General features: G+C 38.8%; 3 protein-coding genes across 3 annotated transcripts in view; all 3 read left to right on the top strand.

The window, feature by feature from the left end:
* The first annotated feature begins 6,081 nt into the window (after positions 1-6,081).
* LOC111233725 (protein FAM3C-like) lies at positions 6,082-11,646 on the top strand. The gene is made up of 10 exons (XM_022761610.1): positions 6,082-6,229; positions 6,796-6,836; positions 7,807-7,893; positions 8,919-8,987; positions 9,090-9,198; positions 9,648-9,706; positions 9,787-9,837; positions 9,913-9,997; positions 10,083-10,209; positions 10,680-11,646. Exons 2-10 carry the CDS (start codon positions 6,809-6,811, stop codon positions 10,767-10,769), a joined length of 705 nt encoding a protein of 234 aa, XP_022617331.1. The 5' UTR covers positions 6,082-6,229; positions 6,796-6,808; the 3' UTR covers positions 10,770-11,646.
* A 787-nt stretch (positions 11,647-12,433) lies between these two features.
* actr6 (ARP6 actin related protein 6 homolog) lies at positions 12,434-17,357 on the top strand. Its single transcript, XM_022761609.1, has 11 exons — positions 12,434-12,623; positions 13,606-13,723; positions 13,824-13,892; positions 14,007-14,130; positions 14,673-14,808; positions 14,901-14,957; positions 15,738-15,836; positions 16,220-16,298; positions 16,442-16,613; positions 16,706-16,844; positions 16,998-17,357. Exons 1-11 carry the CDS (start codon positions 12,556-12,558, stop codon positions 17,125-17,127), a joined length of 1,191 nt encoding a protein of 396 aa, XP_022617330.1. The 5' UTR covers positions 12,434-12,555; the 3' UTR covers positions 17,128-17,357.
* Positions 17,358-18,483: 1,126 nt separating this feature from the next.
* sycp3 (synaptonemal complex protein 3) overlaps positions 18,484-21,836 on the top strand; it is a 4,347-nt gene continuing 994 nt past the window's right edge. The window contains exons 1-6 of the mRNA XM_022761638.1: positions 18,484-18,637; positions 18,743-18,824; positions 19,258-19,292; positions 20,044-20,161; positions 20,430-20,529; positions 20,628-20,726. Of these exons, the coding sequence (XP_022617359.1) occupies positions 18,484-18,637; positions 18,743-18,824; positions 19,258-19,292; positions 20,044-20,161; positions 20,430-20,529; positions 20,628-20,726 (588 nt within the window). The remainder of the gene's footprint in view (positions 18,638-18,742; positions 18,825-19,257; positions 19,293-20,043; positions 20,162-20,429; positions 20,530-20,627; positions 20,727-21,836) is intronic.

Genomic DNA, 21,836 nt, shown 5'->3' with positions numbered 1-21,836 from the left:
TCCTCTCAGTTACAGTCTGTGAAACACTGAACGCTTCATGAATGTGCTGCAGCTGACGACCTGTTCTCCATCTGATGGTTCACCTTCCTGATGTTTTTACTCCAGCGGATCAATGACTCTGTTGCATGATGTCACACCTGGTTTGTATTTTTTTACCTGTATGTGGACGCTTGTTTTACATCTGCTGTGTGCTGGGGGCTGAGCTGTGGTAAAACCCAGGTGACCTACACTCAGTACTGTACCTGAACGCACCGACCCACGCTCTGAAGCTGCCACGCTTTCACTGCACTTCCTGTGTAATATGAATGTTTCCGCCCGGTGGAGGTGTCCAGGTGTAGAGCAGGTCTCATCAATAATCCATAATTCAGTTCTAATTTCAAAACCAAAAAACCTAAATGTGTTTTTTGTTTTAAAACCAAAACGGAAAAAAAAACAGAATCACAAAATGAAATCAATCAAAATGGTCCGATTTGTTTTTAATCATTTCTTTTTTTAACCAAAAGTTGAATTCACGAGGTTTTATATGATTTTAATTTCTAACTGAAAAACAAAATCTCATGATGTATTTGTTTTTTTGTTTCCAAACAAAAAAAGGTCAAATTTAGTTTTTTACAAATGAATGTTGTCATGTCTCATTCAGCAGCTCGGCGGACAGACGGGGACAGGAAGTGAAGTGTCAAAGAGTCAAAATAAAAGGTTTTTGGTTTCAAACTAAATATTGATGAAAGGAATCGTCAGAAAACCAAACACGGATCATTTTGATCAGTTTTTTGTTTTTTTCGGTTTCAGTTTTAAAACTACAGAAGAAGATTAGGGACATGATGGTTTTCCATTTTTGATTTTTTTTTTAATAGTAAAAAAAACATTTTCCACATCAGGGCCACATGTGAATGTGAAATCACATCTCATACATGTATTACAAATCCTCTTCCATATATTACAAATACCAGATTCACAGTTTTTAAATTCCACATGAAGGACGGATTATCTGATGAGACCCAGACGCTGCAGTCAGAGACGTGGACGGCCAATCAGAGCAGAGCAGGTTATAAAACCGACCAATAGGTGGAGAGGATAAAATGAATGTTTTACACTTCAGCTCAGCAAATGTGGAGACGAGACTGAACTCAGCACAAAACAATTCAAATGGATAAAACTTTATTTCACTGTCGATCTGTGAACACTGACTCGCTCAACCTCTCTCTCTCTCTCTCCCTCTCTCTGTCTCTCTCTCCCTCTCTCTCTCCCTGTCTCTCTCCCTCCCTCTCTCTCTCCCTCTCTCTCCCTCCCTCTCTCTCTCCCTCTCTCTCTCTCCCTCCCTCTCTCTCTCTCTCTCCCTCCCTCTCTCTCTCTCAGACAGGAGGGACAGATTCTGAAACCTGTTTTGAATGTGGAGTTTTTGACATTTCCATATGAAAACCACCTGTAGGCTTCTTTCTCTCTCTCACACACACAAGGTGAAAACACGCTCTTCCTGTCGCTCAGCTGAAGAACTGGTTGTATCTGAGCCTGGAGGTGAAGACCAGTGTTCCCAGTAAGCCACCAGTACATGAAACTGATGTTCCAGTGTTTCCCACACAGGATCTCACCTCATCACGACTTTCTCATTTTTCTATTTATTCACAAAATATGTTTTTGTATTATTTCCTTTTTTATAAAAACCTGGTGATGTTTCCAGATGTTTCCATGTTCCTCAGACTCTTCAAAACATCTGGATAAAAAATATAAAAAGCCTTTTCAACATGTTTCTGATCCAGAGGTGGAACAGACGACACTTTATCTTCAGTTGTTTTATATTTGATATTTTCTTGTGTCACGTTCATTCTCCTGGATCAGGAAATACTAGTGAGAATAATATTGATCATATAAATATTAGCAGTTTAAACAACAGACGATCGCTGCAGTAAAACAATAAAACATGAAGAACAGATGTGTCGTTAACAAACAGCTGGTGATTGGTTCAGTGATCAGACAGGAAGCTGAGTGAAGAGGTTTCAGACTGATCCACATCTGGACACATCTGGACCTGCAGGTGTCAGAGTCCTCCGATGTTCTCTGAAGTCGTCGGTGCAAAGAAGCTGTTTTACTAATCGATTAATCGTCATGTTTCGACAATAAAGACCAAAAATTCTTCAGTTTCAGCTTGTCGTCGTGACGATCAGCTGCTGGTTCACACACAAGGTTTAAAGCTGCACTGACTCCAAACCAGGAAGTTGTTGCTCCACATCAATTAATTTACCAATAAACCCTCAGATTAATCAATAGTGAGAACGATCATTATTATATAATTATACATTATTATTATTATATAAAATCATAGTTTTCTCTGCCTTTGTTCACATGACTGAGCTGTCACCCCCTTGAGTGATGAAGACCATGAGATATGGTTGAAAGCTCCAGAAGCTGCAGCCATTAGTTTTCAGCCTCTTAAATATGAAGAATTCATGCTTTTCTGTTTTATATCAAATTAAACTAAATATCTTTTTTATTATAGTTTTATTGACTGAACGATTAATCAAAAATGAAATGAATCATCAGTTGCAGCGCTGAATAAATTCTCCTGTGGGAAACACTGACTTTAACATACCTGGTTCTGAAGATGGACTCGGGCTCAGAAGCTCCTCCCCCTCTCTGCTGGAAGCCTTAACACCTGAATCTTTGACTCTGAGCGTGTCACAAACATCACGTCTGTGTGGAACAATTTATTTACATGATGATGATGATGATGATGATGATTGTCTTCAACCAAAGTTCATCTGTTTGTTTGTTTGTTGATATTTTTAAAGAAGGACCTGATGACATGATCGTGTTGTAGCCTTCAATAAACGGACCAGAGCTTCAACCTGCTGCTGAAACACCGACCAGCTTCATGTGCATGAAAACAAAAGCTTCATGTTGTTTCAACAAGTGTCCTGATCACTGAGGGACTATTTCCAGCAGCGGATTAATCCACATCTGGTGCTCCAGTGAGTGTTTGGGGCAGCAGGACAGTGTGTGTGTGTGTGTGTGTGTGTGTGTGTGTGTGTGTGTGTGTGTGTTAAATTGAGATAATTAAAGTCTGTTAATTGAAGGGCTGATTTAAAGCCTCAGATCATCAGTTGACTGCAGAATGTGCTCAGGCCTGTTCACAAACCTGTGATCATGAATATAAGTAGTAAACTGAATTATAATTGAAAACATGCGACACACCCACCCACCATCATCAGGCCTGAACCAGTTTCACTCGTCTCTGACTCGCCTGCATCAGAGGCTTCACTGTGTTTCTAATATTTCAAACCACTAATTAAATAAATCAAGACGAAGTAACATTTTCTGTAGGAACCCTCTGGAGTCTGTGAACAGGCTTTTATCAACAGTTACATAACTTTATACATCATGTAGAGACAAGCCGAGGAAATCATTTCAAAGTGCCGATGTGAGACACGATCACAGACACTGATTGTTCATATTTTACATGATTTTTTAAATTTTAGTGAAAAAAGCACAAAAAACGAGTTGGAATAAAATCCCTTGACGTGTCAACAGGCTGTATTATAGTTTCATTTCTTACAGATTTCTGCTGTATTAGTGTACAAATAGTAAAAACAATCATTTTTAAGCCGTTCTATAATATTTTGATTGATTATGACTAAACATATGAACATGTGTTATATCATATATCTTGGGTTCCTGGCAGTTTATAATTTGTCGTACAGCGGAGTTTGTGTTTGGGACGGTTTAAAATGTGACGCACAAAGACAGAAATGAATGCATTTAAATGACTGAAATGGACTCCAGAGGGTTCATTCATTTACTGTGCACTTTGTATTTTTTACTGCTCTACATTTTTTCAGTTTATTTATTCATTTGATTGGGACGATGCAATTTAACATAGTTTCAAAACAAGGCATGAAACTAATGTGTTGCACAAGGAGTTTATGGCTGTTAGCTTGCTTAGCTTAGCTAGCTTTATAGCTATTGCTAATTCTCCACTCCTGTCCATAGTTGGGCTTTTACATGTATAATGTCATTAAAACAGTCAATATCAAAACAGTACAGTGATAATATCCTACAATTAACTAAAAATAAACAAATGTTCAGTCTGAAAAGAGACGACAACAACAACAAGCTACAAACAGTCAAAGAAAGGCAATTAACAACAGATAATTAGCTAGAAATGAGAACAGCTCTAGTTCAGTTTTAGCACTGAATCTTTGTTGTAAAGGAATTTATCTGACAACTTTAGTTAATTTGCAGATTTAGATTATCACTACAAAATGTAATCAATTAATAAATGATGATTTATTATTAAAGATAAAACTTTATTGAACCCTAACGGGAAGTTCACAAACCTGCTGACAGTCTGTAAAGTAATTACAGCTCCACCTTCACCTGCAGCAACAAAAGTGATGAAAACATTAATGCATCAATAATTATATCTTTATAACATAATAGATATTACTCTCATTATCAGTAATTTTACTTTTGGTACTTTAAGTATTTCTTGATGCTACTACTTTTGTACTTAAGTAAATTATTGACATCTGAGTCTAAAGAAAGTAAAATAAAAAAAGTTTTCAGAACACGTTTCAGTACATGAACATTTAAGCATTTCCTGCAGTAAGTGAACGCATCACTGTTACCATCACATTATGTAAAACAGTAAGTTTGCACTGACAAACTCATGATACGATGACACGATGATGCTTTCGAAAATAAAGGCCAGCAACCACAGAAACAGTCAACATTCCATGGTGTTCCACAGGGTCCGGTTCTAGGTCCTCTGTTGTTTAACCTTTATATCATCATTCAATAACACAACGTTCAATACCATAATTATACAGATGCGTTATTATTTTTTACTTTCGCAAAGACACAGGAAGTAAGATTTCCATCTTGATTCCTTTTCAAAGTCGACCTTAGTTTCCACAAACATATAAACATTGTTTGAAAATAATGTGCAAAGCTTTGTGATTTATTGATCGCTACTAGTGCAGCAGATCACTGTAATAATCTTTCAAATGTGTTTTTCCCTCTAAGGCCATTAATTTGAAAAATCCCATTAGCCACTTGAAGTTTCGAAAGGCCGCCATTTTCCAAGATGGCCGCCAGGAAACACATAATTTACCAGAGTTTTACCCATTGGACAGATATTTTTTTACTTTGAGGACGTCTACTTCACAATTCTTAATGTCAATGAAATATTATTTTAAACAATTGAAACTATTTTTATCAAGGTTTTTGGCATGTTCATCAGCACTTTTAATTTGTAAAATGTAGGTAAACTGTGAAGGTTTAATTTTTTACAGTGAACTAAATTTCACCCTCTACGTTGTTAAAATGTTTGATTTGACACCTGGGTGAATTTATTGCAAAAAAAAATGTAATTTCTTTGCCAGAAATGTCAGCCATCTTGGAAATGATGTCCATCTTGAATTTTTTGGAACGTGTTTTATCAAAAGAGTAAAACCCAAGGAGAGTGTTTCACCAAGTTTAGTACTTATTTCCACATTTAAAAGATTTCTCTTTATCTGCCCCCCCAGAAAAGAATGATATTCAATACACAATGGTGGAAGTGATAATAGGCTCTAGTACAGTCAAAAAAAATAAATAAAAATTTGGAGAAAGATAAATTAAAACAAAATAAATATTGGAAAGTAAATAAAAAACAAGGTAAGGAGACCAGTCAAGCAAAGGTCAAGATATAGACTTTCAGTGGCCTTTCTATTCATTTTCTCCATGAACTTGGCAAAATTGTAAATAAAAACATTATAAGAGGGAGTACTGCAAGAATGAATATAATATTTACCCGAAATAATAACAAGGTTAACAATATCTGAAGTGTCATTATCCAAGTTGTCCGACATCATTACAGGTGAATGTCCTCTGGGTGTGAAACCAGTCAGTTCGATGTTGTGGTCACTTCCTTTCATTCACTTCATGATGTTATCAGCAGGTGAGGCTCGTGGACCCCTCCCGGCTGCAGCGGAGTGGCTGTAACCCGGCGATCAGGCCGCAGGAGGAGGAACAGGATCTACTTGTTTTGTCCTGGCGGGCAGTTCCGGGAGCCAACGCCCGGCGGGGTTAGTGTCGGCGGGGCCAGTGTGTGCGCAGGTGAGATTCACACATTTTACTTCGAGTCTTTCCTCTCGGGTTCAGGCTGAATTCAGACAAACAGCTGTCTGTCACCAGAGGACACACAGACAGGTTTGATTCAGACTCACCTGCACAGGTGTCTGCGCTTTTTAAGGTAGGAAGTGTTTCACTTTACTATTGTTTTCAGATGTAATTTTGACGTAAGATCTAAACGTAGGAATTGGTTTTATGTGTTTATGTTGCTACTAGATTCATTAATTAATTAGTCCCTCGACAGATAATTAACCAGCAGCTACTCTGATCATTGATTCATCATTTCTGTCATTGTCCAGCAAATATTTGCATGAGAAGCTGCTGCTTCTCGGTTTTTAACAAACTAATTTAATCTCTTTCAGGTTTAGTTCTTTGATTTTCTTACATTTAAAAAAAGACAAAATAAAAAAGATTTTCTTTTTCAGTGTAAAATGTTTGCAGGGATGAAGAGAAAAAAGGAGAAAAGTACAAAAGGAGAGGAAATTTTAAAAAGAATATTCAAGTGTGAGAAAATGTAAATTTATGAATAATGAAAATTTAGAGTCACAGTCTGTTGCTGCTGCTGTTTGAGAAAACTATGGACTTCATGACTGAAACCAGAGTGTGACTCAGAGAGAGGAGCTTTAATAATAGTTAATAACAATAATGATAAAATGATTGAACATCTTTTATCTTTTTCTTCAACAGGAAAAACAAAAAAATGACACGACAACAAAACATCAACCAAAGTAGGTTTTCATTCCATTAGAGAGTGTGTGTGTGTGTGTGTGTGTGTGTGTGTGTGTGTGTGTGTGTGTGTGTCTTTTATTGCTGTGGTTACATAACCTGGGTGTCACAGATGGTTCCACCCAGGACCTGTTTCTCTGCCTCCGCTCACTTTTATTCACTGTAACAGTTGGAGGATGACTCCGCCCACCAGGAAATTAGATATTTAAATGAGATTTAAGAGTCCCGTCTCAGTCTTCAGTTTATTAGGAACAGCAGTTAAACTGCCACAGTCCTGTAATAATCAGTCAGTTTGTGATGACGCTGGTTCACAGGTGTCCGTTCACCACTTCTCTTTTTTTTTGGCCTGAAGTGAGAAAACGATCCGTTAAAGAAACAGAAACTTGTCTGAAACATTACGTCACACAGAGGGACAGAGGTTGTGACGATCAGCACGGCTGTGATTGGCTCAGAGGGAAAGCGTGATGATCTTCAGAACAACATCACGACCTCAGTGTGATTTTATTTCATTCACCAGTTCGACCAGCGCCATGTTAGTTCAATAAGTGTTTGTTTATTCCATCATTTATTTAACTACGTCAACACAAATCGTTCCTCATCTGCGCTGGTACTGGACTGTTGCTAAGCGACCTGACCTGCACAGTGCACACTAGTTTGTCTACACGCTACCTCAGGTGTGCGCTGTGAAGAGTGGAGTGATACATGGAGTTAAAAGTCCCAGTGCCTCTGGGATTGTTGTATATCCTATATATAGATCTCTCTCTCTCTATATATAGATATATCTATATATATATAGATATATCTATATCTATATATATATCTATATATCTATATATATATAGAGAGAGATCTATATATAGATCTCACTCTATATAGATCTATATATATAGATATAGATCTATATCTCATCAGTCTGACGGTGGAACTGGAGTCGACCTGCAGCTCTTCATTGATGGTCTGTCTGTGTCTCAGAGGTTTTACTGGCTCTGCTGGTGCTGGTGCCTCTCCTGGTTGTTATCATCACCTTCATTCTGCCGGATGACAGCATCACATTCATAGGTAGGAACATGGACAACACTCACAGCTCTGCCTTCTATCGTCTCATTCATCTGTTGTTTTAATATGTGTGGAAACTGTACGTGATCATTTCAATGACAGAAAGTTATTGAACCTGCTGTGACTCAGTTCAGCTGCCGACATGTTTATCTGGCTTTATTTATACTAATTATTGAACTTGTTTATTTGACTCTGGTTCAGTGGTAAATCACTGAATTGTATTTTCAGACACTGATTAAGTTGAATATAATAATGCTGTCAGGTAGACTGCAGTGTAAACACACACACAGTATATGCCCATATATCAAGAGTGACGTTGCCGTACTGTAAGTTATAAGGCAATATTTTCTTATCACATATATACATCCTCTGGATATATGAAGATATAAGTTTAAAACATATGAAACACATGGTAAGATGTGTATATGTAGATAAATTAAAAAATCTAATCTAATCTAATCTATCTATGTTGTGACCATATACAGTCTGTCCATCCACTGTATGTTAACAATATATATTTCATTTATGCAAGTTTATTATAAAAACATATATCAACATATACTGATGGGCTTTGGGATGGATGTATATTTACACATCTGTCTACGATATAATCCTACATACATAAACATACATGTTTATACTGTATGTCAATATATGAAATGTCTCCAAATCTAACAGTTTATAAATAATTCATGTTTTTATTTTAAGTAAAACTGTTTGTTTGATCCAACAAATGGTCATGGACAGTCTCTGTGTTTGTGGGATGTGATAAACCTCCACACCTGCACATGTGATGTCAGACCAGTGAACACCTGTCACTCAAAAACACCACAGGTGAGGGGGGCGGAGCCTGTCTTTAGCAGATACCCACCTGATCGAACAGAGCAAGTGGATTGTGCTGCAGGAGTATTTCCTGTCGACGGTGTGACGGTGAATGTGTCCCTGTTGGAACCTGTTGTAAGTGACATGGGTTCCTTCCTGCAGGTGTCTGTAACACCTGTCACTTTAACTTCTCTGTGACTTTCCAGCTGAATGGCGCCGTGATCTTTCTGAAGGCTTTGGCAGATCCAGACAGATCTCCTCTTCCAAACCATCAGGTCAGTGATCCGTTCAACCTGATCAGGATGAATCAGTGACGTGGATCTGATGGATCTGATGGATCTGATGGATCTGATGGATCGTTGTTCTTCCCTCTGCAGGCGGCTCGTGTTCCTCACAGAAACGCTGCCCAGGCGATCACATCAGTTTCTTCATCCACAGTGGAGCCGCCAACGTCATGGCTCCAAAGATCTGCATCCAGAACAAGATGTGGGTGTTTCCTCCCGAGAGATTCCTTCTCTCATTCTTCATTTCCTGCTTTTATCCAACCTCACAAATCAAACTTCACATTTCTGTCCACAGGCCTTTAGGATGTAGTTTTATACACAAGCTTTTCTGCCTGTTCCTTTGTTTGGAAATGACATTTAATGTGAACCGTGTACAATGATAAATTACTGAGGATTGTTGATTATCTAGGTAAGAAACAGGTTTTGTTTTGTTTTGTTTTTTGTCTGTTTGTTTGTTTGTCTTTCCCTGATGTGGTAGCATGTAGCCTGTAGCATGTAGCCTGTAGCATGTAGCATGTAGCCTGTAGCATGTAGCCTGTAGCATGTAGCATGTAGCCTCTGTCCTGTCCTGTCTCCTCCTGCAGAACTCGTTATGACGCATTAATATAAACGATGTCAGCTGATATGTGCAACGTATCAAACTCTTCTCAGGGTCCTTGGATCAGTGATAAACAACGCTGGATATGGAATAAACATTGTTGTACTAAATGGTGAGTGTGCATCACTCTGACTTTTATTAATGAATGATGAAGCTGCTGCAGGTTCATTGGTCAGTCTGTGTCTCTGACAGGTAAAACAGGGGAAGTCATAAAGATCGGTCACTTCGACATGTACTTCGGGGGTGAGTGACATCAGATATTGATCGGATGATTTGAGCCGATAACGATTGAAGGTTTAAAAACTGTTTGTGTTTCAGAGGTGAAACCTCTCCTGGAACTCCTGAAGAGCATCGAGAACGGTTCTATTGTCCTGATGGCGTCTTATGACGACCCCTCGACAAAGTAAATGTCTCTCTCTGCTCCAACATCTACTGTCTCATCTACTGTCACAGACTGAGCTGTTATCAATCTGTTTTGAATTCGACAGGTTAAATGAAGATGTGAGGAAGCTGATTGCTGAGCTGGGAAGCTCTGAGATCAAGTCCCTGGGCTTCAGAGATAACTGGGTGTTTGTCGGGGGGAAAGGAGCAGCAGTGAAGAGCAACTTTGAGAAGGTAACAACTGTCAGCTGAGGTGGCCTGTAATGATTTTAACCCCAAATAGACTCGTTACCATGGTCACAAACATAAGAGATAATCAGGATGAATTACATGGAAATTTCCATTGAAGCTTTAATGTAATGCTGCAGTGTCTTAGACGGAAATAATTCACCTTATAAACGATTTAACATCCGGGAAAAAGGAGAAAGAAGAAGCTTGTGTATATTTTACTTCATGGCACAGTCTGGGAAACGTGGTTTTCATCCACTTAAAGAGGAATTTAAAGGAATAGTTCAATATTTTAGAGTGAGATGGTGCCAGTTCCCTGAAATGTAAAAAACCATTAGATAAAAAACAAACAAACAAACACAAATCAATCAATAGATTGATTAATCGACTAATAATGTCATTAAAAGGTTATCTGCTTTCTTGTTGATGTTGTTTGGCTTGAGTAGGAATCAGTTGTTGTTGTTGTTTGTTTTCAGATCATGAAGAACGACAACGCCAAGAATAAATACGACAACTGGCCCGAGCTCATCGAACTGCAAGGATGCATCCCGAAGTACCTGGAGTGACCCGGAGTGACCCGGAGTGACCCGGAGTGACCTGGGGTGACCCGGAGTGACCCAGAGTGACCTGGGGTGACCTGGGGTGACCCGGGGTGACCCGGAGTGACCTACTGCGTCCTGAAACCAGGAACCACACCAGGAACACTCAGCAGGGGAAACACACCTGGGAACAGGTGATATGATGAGACTTTGTTGAAAGTAGAATGTGGACGAAGCATGAAAACCTGTTAGAGAACTACAGTCTGCTGTGTAAATTACTGGATGATATAATGGAAGTGTTACTGAGCCGGCTGAATGCAGACACAGGTAAATGTTTCCTCTCCTTGTCCAGGTGTTACAGTTCTATTGGTCAATGACACTCCGGAGAACGTGCACGTTACGTCTGAAAGAATGTCAAGGTTAGATGGAAATGTTAGATTAGTTGGGTGGAGCTGTTCTTTGGAAAATAAACCGGAATCATGTTGACTGTTCTCTTCTGTCCGAGTCTGGATACATGTACTGTAATTCTATGACGTATGTATGACTAAATGTTTTTAATTGCTGTAGTAAAGTAATAAAGGGATTTTTAAATGCTTCTGCACAGTTTACAAGTTTGTCAGCAGGTTATTTTAGCATGTATCAGTGACACCTGTCTGACCAGGTGGACAGGTGAAGCTGCTGCTGTTGAATTATAAAGACAATGATGGAGAATTATCAGTTATTTTTTACTAGATATCCAAAATGCACACGTGTAAATCAAATGAAAAACAGATTTTTCTCAACAATTATCAATGAACTGAACCACTTCATAATAAAAACATTAGCAATAATCAATGCGTAATCGATATTTAGACAAAATTCATCAGGAATAGAGGATTTTGAGATGGTCATTTTTAAAAAATGTTCATCATATATTGATTTAAAGGGATATTAAATTGAATATTATGCTTATATTAAACATAATGACCCTGAAAAATCAGATATAGATTCAACACTTTCAGAGTCTGAAATGTGAATATTTGTTGGTTTTCTTTGCCATCCATGATCTCTAATTGAATATCTTTGGGTATTGAGCTGTTTAGCATACACACCTACATACTCAACACTTAGAACAAAACAAAATGAGATCCTTCAGAAAACCTATTTTTATTTTATTTTATTTTTTGCATTACTGTGTAAAATCATAATTTTCATGATACACTGTTTGGGTGGTTAAATCTACAACATTGCATCATGATTTAATAATAAACTGATCATATGTTTTGTCTGTAAAACCTGAATGTGAAGACTAACTGTGGCTGTCAGACTGAAACACTTTATACAATCATCAAACATCATATAATCCAATGTGAGAGCTGTTGATTTTCCTCGTTGTAAAAGCTGCTGTTCGGCCACCGTCTAAATAAATCCCTGTTACGTTGACGTCTTTATATTTTTGCAGCGTTAAAATCAAACATCTTTCACTCTCATGTTGTCAATATTATAATTTTCATTTCACTTCAACGGATTCTACAGAGGAACTCATCTGTTTCCACCCGAGCACTTTTCTGAAAGGACAGTAAACCTCATATCTGATTGGCTACACCAACCGCCAATGAACATAAAGGAGAAGAGAGAAGACGATCCCGATTGGCTGATCCGGTGCGTCAAGCGTGACGAAAACTGAAAGGAAGAAGAAGCTGATTGGCCGGACGAGTAAACGGAGTCATAATGGCGGAGTTTTGTTTGTCGAATTTGTCGTAATGTGCTTTGTTTTATTAAGTCTGAAATAAACTTTATTAAAACTTGTCTGTTTTATGTGGACGGTTCTAAAATGGCGACGTTAGTTCTGGACAACGGAGCCTATACGGCGAAAATAGGATACAGTCAGGAGAAAGTAAGGTAAGCTAGCTCACGTTAACACGGGAGCTAACGTTACTGCTAACATCATCATCATCATCAGAACAGTAATAATGATCACAGTAGATGATATAACCCCCAGCTGTGATGTTATACATAACATTCAGTAACGCAGAAGATTTAACGCCAAACTCGTTTAATGATTTCTCTGCTTCTTGGTGAACAAGGTCCCTGAAGAACATGTTTTAAGACCAAATATAAGACATCAGGCCTCAAACTACAATTCAAGTTTAATGAATATACCAAATAATGAAAAGATACAATCTGCTTAGTTTTGAGAGATTTATTTTTTCTCAAATTGGTTGATGAATGTATCAACAGTTTAGCCCCAGAGTCTCTGCAGATGTGTCCAAAGACGCGACAGTAACAGAGGAACTGTGCTGAAAGGCAACTTTAAAATAAATCAGCTTTCTCCATAAAGGTCTGTCTCTGCAACACATCACCAGGTTAAATCAAATTAACCCCAGATATAAATTCCTTTACAACAAAGTTCTGCTAAAAGCTAACCGGAGCTGAACCCATTTCTAGCTAATTGTCTCTATTTGTAGCTTGTTGTTGTTGTTGTTGTTGTCGTCTCTTTTCAGACTGAACATCTGTTTATTATTAGTTAATTGTAGGATATTATCACTTGTGTTGTTATTGCTATTGACTGTTTTAATGACATCATACATGAAAAAGCTCAACTAAGGAGAGAAGTCGAGAATTAGAAACAGCTATAAACTCTTTGTACAACACATTAGTTTCATGCTTTGTTTTGAAACTATGTTGAATTGCATCGTCCCTATTGAATAAATGAATTAACTAAAACTACACTGTGATGCCAGTAGCATTTTGTTGAGTTGCATCCTGACATTTAGGGTTATGGCGTGAAAAAATACAACTTAACAGGTCTTAAAAAGTCCTGCATTTACCTGGTGATTACTGCAGAAACCTGTGTAACCTTCTTTCTCTCTTTCTCTCTCAGCGTCATCCCAAACTGCCAGTTTCGCTCCAAGACGTCCAGATTAAAAACCTTCACTGCCAATCAGCTCGATGAGATCAAAGATCCTTCAGGTCTCTTCTACATCCTCCCCTTCCAGAAGGTGAGAGAGTTTAGTCACATGTAGACTGCAGCTTTACAACACCAGCTCACATCTGGTCTGGACTCCTGATCATTTCTTCTCTGTTGCTCCATGTTCTCAGGGTTATCTGGTCAACTGGGACGTCCAGAGGAAAGTGTGGGATCACCTGTTTGGAAAAGAGATGTTTAAGGTGTTTTAATTAGCTTCATTTTTGTTCAGTGTCTTTTCTTCACGAAGGCGTCTACTAATCTAACCTGATCTCTTCGCCCTCCCCTCTGCTGATGTTGGTGTTCTCTGGGTCCAGGTGGAATTTGCAGACACCAGCATCATCATCACGGAGCCGTACTTCAACTTCACCTCCATTCAGGAGTCGATGAACGAGATCCTGTTCGAGGAGTACCAGTTCCAGTCGGCTCTCAGGACAAACAGTGAGTCAAAATATTCATCATTCATTCATTCATTCAGTGGATTCTCTCTCAGCTGGAAATGAGTTCAGACATCCAAGAGAGGCAAAAACATTCTCCTCAGTCTCTTCAGATCTGAGAAGTTGCTCTGAGGTCCACGATGTGCTCACTGCAGTGTTCTTAAGAGAAATAAAAGAAGCGTAAAAGTAAAAAGCACAATAAGAAAACAGAATAAAACACAGATTATAAAATAGATAATATCTCATTAAAGTGCAAGATTAAAGATTAAATGAAGGCAATACACACAGCACAACACACACAGCAGAATTCAGACATTCCCCTGAACTTCAATGTAAAAGGACGTATTATTGGAGCCACCTGTGGGTTGTTAATATCTTAAAATGCTCATGTGGTTTAACACACAGTTCGTGGGGAAGACACAGTGACAGTTAAAGATTTGGACTCAGGATGTAAGTAAGTTTCTGGTCTAGGCTTTCGCAGTGTTAGCGGTTGTCAGATATACGTTTTCTCTGTGTTTAATCTGGTCTGTGTCTGTGTTCATGCAGCCGGCTCGCTCAGCGCTCATCACTACTTCCACACCAAACCGTCAGAGCTCTGCTGTCTGGTGGTCGACAGCGGATTCTCCTTCACACACATCTCCCCTTACTGCCGCAGCAAGAAAATGAAGGAGGGCGTCCGCCGGTCAGAGAGCAGCAGCAGCATCATTCACCTCCAACCTGCCGTGATGACAACAACATGTTCATGGGCTGTTGTTTGTTTTTGTTTATTTTCAGGATCAATGTAGGAGGGAAGCTACTGACCAATCACCTGAAGGAGATCATTTCATATCGGTGAATCCACCTCACTCAGACTGGGGCTTCTGTCGCTTCTACCTGGTGTTTGGTTCGACCTCAGATTGTAGAACAGTCACTGGTGCAAAGTAACAGCACATTTACTCAAGTACTTTGCTTAAGTACAATTTACTTTGGATGAGTATTTACATTTTCTACAACTTACTACTTCTCCTCCTCCACATTGCAGAGGGAAATATTGGACTTTTTACTGCTCTACATCGACCTGACAGCTGGAGTCAGTAGTTAACAGTTTAAATAACAAACGTGATAAGCTTATAAAATACAAATATATATACTTCCTCTTATAAAATCAGTGAGGAGCTGTGTCTGCTTGTTTTCAGTTGATTTCAGTTTCACCAAAGACGCGGGACTCTGGATCAATGATCTGATGATGTCAGACAATCAGAGATCAGTGACAGGAGACAGTTTACTGTACAATGAAGTACTTTTACTGTGGTACTGTAAATACAGGAAGTACTTCTACTGTGGTACTGTAAATACAGGAAGTACTTCTACTCTGGTACTGTAGATACAGGCAGCTGATAACACTACTGATAGAACTTTCTCTTAAATGGGATTTTAATTGCAGTACTTTTACTTTGTGATGGAGTATTTTTGAATAGTTGTATCTGTACTTTAACTTGAGTAAAAGGTCTGAATACTGTTTCCACAGTATTGTGGGTTGTTTCCGTGGTAGATGACAGAACACAGAGGACTTTAATGTGTAGATGTCAGTGTTTCCTGTCAGAGAAATAAAATCATGTCTCTTCCTTTCAGACAGTTACATGTCATGGATGAAACTCATGTGATCAACCAGGTGAAAGAAGACGTGTGCTACGTCTCTCAGCAGTTTTACAAGGACATGGAGATCGCACAGTGAGCACACACACACGCACACACACACACACACACACACACACACACACACAGCACCAGAGGCTTCAGGTCGTCTGTCTGAGTCTGGTGAACGCAGTATCTCAGGAACGTCTTTAGGGAATTTGTGATTTTCTATTTGTGACTTTTGTGACCTCACAAAACATAATTAACATATTAATTCATATGCTAATTATGACACAATTTAAAGTTTTAACATTTTATATCCAAAAGGTCAAAGGTCAGCTTCAGGTGGATGTTGTTTAAGCACATGTTGTGATGAAGCACCTCCTCTGTCTGCACCTGGTAGAGCCAGAGTTTCATGAGGTTTCTGACCTGAGCTGGATCAGAAACCTAATGGGTTCTTCTGTGGCGTCTGTTCTCAGGATGAAGGGGGAGGAGAACACTGTGATGAGGGATTATGTTCTCCCAGATTTCAGCTCAATCAAAAAAGGCTTCTGTAAGGTGAGACAGCTTCCATCTTTTCAACATTTTGTCATTTTTAAGAAGTTTTTTTCCTGCAGCAGACGGAATCTGCGGAGCCATGCTGAGCTTGATTCACTGGCAGGTTCACCGCTGCCGTCCTCATCAGTCTGTCTGTCCAACAGCCTCGAGAGGAGATGGTCTTCAATGGAAAATACAAGACAGGAGAGCAGATCCTGAGGCTGGCCAACGAGCGCTTCGCTGTTCCTGAGATGCTCTTTCACCCGTCAGACATCGGCATCCAGGAGATGGGCATCTCAGAGGCCATCGTCCACTCCATCGAGTCCCTGCCAGAAGGTCAGCTGATTCCTACTGGTGCTCGGAATCACATCTCATTTCTTTATTTTCTGTCCTTGTGTGCAAAGCCGCTAAGTTTCCTCTGCCACCAGAGATGCAGCCCCACTTCTACCAGAACATCGTCCTGACCGGAGGGAACACTTTGTTTCCAGGCTTCAGAGAGCGTCTGGAGGCGGAGCTGCGATCTCTCGTCCCCGCCCACCTCCCTGTGTCAGTCCTACTACCTGCAAAGTAAGTGACTACAGCACTGGACCTCGGTCTGAAGGCGAGAGAGCTGACTCTCAGCCACAGCTCTCTTCAAGAAATTCCGCTTTGTCAGTGAAAAAGATTCAAGCTTATGTCTCTCCTCAAAGACGTCCTGTGGTTCTTTGTTTTGTCCTGCAGTCCAATCAGTTACTCGTGGGAAGGAGGGAAGCTGCTGGCCCACAACCCGGACTACGACGAGATGGTGGTGACAAGAGAGGACTATGAAGAGAATGGACATTGTATTTGTGAAGAAAAGTTTGACCTTTGACCTCATGAACATAAAAATCATAGCCACAAATGACTGTTTCTATTACACAATAAAATAATTCTCATGCACTTCAGGATAGACAGTAAAATATAAACTTTGACTGTTTGTTCTACAGCAGTTATATTTTTATTTCAGTGTGTTGTATTTCAGTATGGCAGGATGTTGTGTATATGTGGATGTGTTGATTGTTTTTCTGAACTTTTTTTACATAAAAAATTGCTAAAACAAGAGTTCAATCATAAGTGTGATTTTTAAAGTGTTAAAATATTTTATCATTGCAACTAATTATTATTTTCCTTCTGCCATTTATTTGGATTAATCAATTAGTCTACAAACCAACCAGTTTTTTTGGACCAAAAGTCCAAATATTCCCAAAAACCTGAGTTTAAAGCAACAAATCTTCTTTAAGATGCTGAAATCTGGAAATAATTGTAATTTTTTTCACATCGCTTGTAAAGTGTAAATTTTTTTCAAGCAAAAATACAAAATATTTTGGTATGAAATTTTGAAGTTTTTACATTTCATAGATTAAAAAATTAATCAGTGATCAAAATAATCCTTAGATTGAAAAGTATTTATATTTTAATTTTGGCCTTGTGTCCTTTTTAAGGGCTTATAGTGTTGAAAAAGTGTTTTTTTTTAGGTAGGTCTGACAATTATTTTCTTAATAATAAATTGGTTGTTTAGTGTAAAATGTCAGAACATAGTGAAAAATGGCGCATTATTGCCTGAAGCCGTGAAGTCTTAGTTTGTCTGAATAATAGTGTTGAGTTCACTGTCAGCAAAAAAGTGGGAAGCTACCAAATCTTCAGACTTCAGAAACTGGTAACATTGAATTTAAGAGTAATGGTTTCAGCTCTAGAGCACTGGCTGGCTTCTGGAGGTCTGGAGAAACATTAGCAAAAATATTGCCCAACAGCTGAACAGTTAACAATGAGAAAACGAAGCATTTAAAACATTTTAGAATTTAATTTGGGACCGAGCGTTTGCTGTTAAAAACATTGGTATGGCCCTTTAAACCGGCTCCTTTACGTCTATTTCTGGCGGGAATCGCATCGTCTCTTGCTAGCTAGGTTAACTTTGCTCGGTTTAGTTTATGTTGTAACCAACTATTGGAGTCTAACCTCTGTCAGAAAGTAAAGTTAGAATAGAGAGAATAGAGGTCCGTTTGATTTTAAGAGTTAACTAAAACTGAGTTGTGTCAACCTGTTAAGGTTTTTTTTTGTCAAACCGTAGCTAGCTACATTAGCATCGCAAACTAAGCTAACTTAGGCGGATACTGTTAGCCGCCATTAGCAGAGCTCTGTGTTATCTGCTAGGTGAGCAGTTTAAATTTCACCATACTTAACTAAATATATGCCGGTAGCAAACCAGACAGGAAGAATGGCAACAGGGAGAAAACAGATGAAGAAGAAACAGCCAGAGGAAAAATCTGATAAAAAAGTCTTTGATTTTATTGTAGAAGATGAAAAGAAAGAGCTGAGCGGTTCAGAGGATGAAGTTAGAGAAGGTGAGTGTAAGGTGACTGTGGATTCACCGGGTGTTAGCCTTTCACACCTCTCTGGTTAACTGAGTAAAACGACATTCATTTTGATTTTTTTATGATTGTTCTAAGATGAAACTCCAATAGTGGACAAGCTGGCAAAGAAGAGACCTGCAGCTGACTTTGAAGCAGCTGAGGCAACCTGTGCTGTTGGGTACTGACTCAGTATTAATACTATTTAATCACTGCTTTATTTAGATATTACGTTTACTGATACTATGAAATAGATGCTAAAAGAGTTAAGAGTATGAAAGCAATGTACTCTGATCCTTTTAAAAGTACCACTGATTTTATCTTCATCAGTGTGTTGTATTTTATGATCTGTAGATCTTAAATATTAAAATCCTGATCGGACAGTAATAGTAGTTTAAAACTGTCAGATAAATGTAATGCAGTAAACAACAACAACAACAACACAGTATTACCCCCTGGAGTGTTTTGAGGAAGAAGCATAAAGCAGAATAAAACGGAAATACTCAAGTAAAGTAGAAGTACCTTAAAATTATACTTAGGTACAGCACTTTGAGTAAATGTACTTAGTTACTTCCCACCACTGTGAAAATAAGTTTTCTCTCTTTCTGCTTCAGAAATGAGGTCCAGTCTATGTTGGAGAAATTTGGAGGTAAGTAGCTGATCACTGGTGAGTAATTACTGACCAAATGAAAAATGTGGAGTCTTGAGAAGCAAGTGATTTTTTTGTTTATTTTTGTAATACTGATTTTGGCCACAAGAGGCTAAAGTGCCCCACCACCCCGGTCTAAACAGGACTAAAAGTGTTCTTGTTTTTTTCCTGGTGTTTTTAAATTTCTCAAATACTCTAAACACGAGGTTCATATACTGTGTGTTAGTTATGTACCATCACTGTCATGTCTTTCTTGGGCTGGAAATGTATTTTATACATTTTAAAATCCTCTTCTTTTTGTGTCTGAATTTCTTCCAACTCCATTATCTTCAGTTTCTCCTCCAACAAAACACTGGAAGGGGACAAGAACACATCAGGTTCTGTTGTAGTGTCTAGGTTACAAATGCTCATATAGTTTAAGTAGGACCAATGATTTCATGATTACACTGACTTGAATATGAGCATATGACCAGATGGTCATTTCTCAGACCCACAGTATATACACATACCAAACAGCCAGAGTATTAATGATTTTATTCTGAGTTTAGCTTTTGTAAGCCTTAAAATAAGTTAGAAAACAGTGTTTAGATGAATGTCCTCATACCCAGCAAAGTAGGGAATAAAAAAACTATCATTTTTGTCTTGATACCTTAGATTAAAGCATTGTATCGGCACATATCGGAAAATAATATGCAACTCTGTTGCTTAGTGTGTCAGAAACTACAGGCAGTGCTATTTTATTTGCTTCCAGCTGATATCAGCAAGGTGATGCAGGCCAAGAAGAAACGTCTGGAGTGTCTCACAAAGAACTACATGAAGGGAAGTCAACACAAACTGGAGCAGCTGTGGAACAACTATCACAGCCAGAGGTTCGACTTTCTCCTTCATGACACCAGGACGAGTCACATGACTGAGCATCCAGCCAAAATAAATGTTTATTTTCTTTACCATTCAATCATTTTATCACTTAAAAATCTCACCAAAATTATGACAGTTTCACATTTTCAGTAGAATATTGCTGTTTATACCAGAGCTAAACAGACTGAAACAGTGACTTCTGGTGATTGTTTCAGCATCGCCTGCTGTAGAAGAAATGTTTATCTGTGTCATCATGGTGACTACGGTGTGTGTTTGCAGGCAGAAGATGACTCAGCAGTATTCTCAGCAGGTGTCCACGGCGCTGCAGCAGTGGGAGACTGAAGCCCAGCGAGCTGAGGAGCAGGAGGAAAAGCTCAATGTCAGTTCACTTGCTTGGTTGATTGGTTAGACGGGACCGCAGGTCTGATGCTCTGTGTGTTCTTAGAACATGTGGGTGATGAACTCTTCTCTCTGCAGAATCTGTTCAGACAGCAGCAGAAGATCCTGCAGCAGGCCAGAGTCGTGCAGAACCAGAAGCTGAAGACTGTCAGAGAGCTGTATGAGCAGTTTGTGAAGGTGACTGTGCTCACTCGTTCTGATGTGGATGTCGAGTGTTGTAATGTTGGTCCTGTGTTATGCTTCACTCTGCTTCCTGTCAGCCTCCTGACACCACAGAATGCTTCAAACACAAGTCTGTTTATACATCTCACATCACATCCATGTCTTTTTATGTTCAAGTAGAATCTGCTGGGTGTAATTCATGCCAGTATCGATAATGTCAAGTTAAAATGAAAAGAATCTGATGCGTTGGAAACACAGGTCTTGGAAGGAAGTGAACTCAAAAAAGTCATTAAAAGGTATTAAAAAGTCTTGAATTTAATTTACAAAGGTCTCCAGTCTCAGCTGGGCAGCAGTGTTTCTTATAAATTCAAATTTGACAGCGCAGCAAAAAAGAATAGCACAATGGGAAAATGTAATAAATAAAATAAGAATAGAAACAGAATCTAAAGTAAATAACATAAAATAGAAATAGATTAGATTAGATCTGATTTCTATTCTGATTTATTTCTTATTACATTTCCCCAGTGAAAGGGGGAAAATGTAATAACTGTTATTATAGGAGTCATATTGTTATATGCTGCAAAAGATGTCATATAAAAAGGAAGTGGAATTACTTAGTAAGAGCATGAAAAGTTCGAAAAGGATCAGTGAAATCCATAGTCCTTTACTGGTTTTCAGGGAGCAGTTGAAGTGAGGTCGTCCCTGTTTCCTCCAGAACATGGAGGACATTGGAGAAGGGCATGAGGCTTTCCTGCAGGGGGCGCAACAAGATCGAGGAAAAGAGATGGCCACGCTGCAGAAGAAGATCCTCATGGACACGGTGAGTTCAGTCTTTTCGCAGACGTTCTATGTGCAGTGAAGTTGTAATGGTACAAACCATTATAAATTATTTTGCAGTCAAAGTAGACGGTAATAATAAGATGTCTTACTGAAGCTGTTGAATGCCCTGCATCTAATCAATTTACCATAATATTCAAATGTGATAACTTTAGTTTGGATTCTTTCAGATTTTTCATCACGTGAAATGAAGCTTACAGCACAAACAAAAAAAAAAAAAAAAATCTATCAGCTGTTGATATTGAGTCATTGCTTCCAGAAACCTTTCTTATTTTTACGGGGGGGCGA

Source organism: Seriola dumerili, unplaced genomic scaffold (genome assembly GCF_002260705.1).
Source record: "Seriola dumerili isolate Sdu_G_001 unplaced genomic scaffold, Sdu_1.0 BDQW01000417.1, whole genome shotgun sequence".
Classification (NCBI taxonomy): Eukaryota; Metazoa; Chordata; class Actinopteri; order Carangiformes; family Carangidae; genus Seriola; species Seriola dumerili.
Note: the sequence above shows the minus strand (reverse complement) of the source record. Positions and strands in the feature narration are given on the sequence as shown.

Coding starts and splice junctions, on each gene's coding strand:
- LOC111233725 (XM_022761610.1), top strand. CDS start 6,809: ATGACACGACAACAAAACATCAACCAAA. Junction 6,837..7,806: donor ACAACAAAACATCAACCAAA/GTAGGTTTTCAT, acceptor TCTGTGTCTCAG/AGGTTTTACTGGCTCTGCTG. Junction 7,894..8,918: donor TGACAGCATCACATTCATAG/GTAGGAACATGG, acceptor GTGACTTTCCAG/CTGAATGGCGCCGTGATCTT.
- actr6 (XM_022761609.1), top strand. CDS start 12,556: ATGGCGACGTTAGTTCTGGACAACGGAGCCTATACGGCGAAAATAGGA. Junction 14,131..14,672: donor GTCGGCTCTCAGGACAAACA/GTGAGTCAAAAT, acceptor GTGTTCATGCAG/CCGGCTCGCTCAGCGCTCAT. Junction 16,299..16,441: donor TCAAAAAAGGCTTCTGTAAG/GTGAGACAGCTT, acceptor TCTGTCCAACAG/CCTCGAGAGGAGATGGTCTT.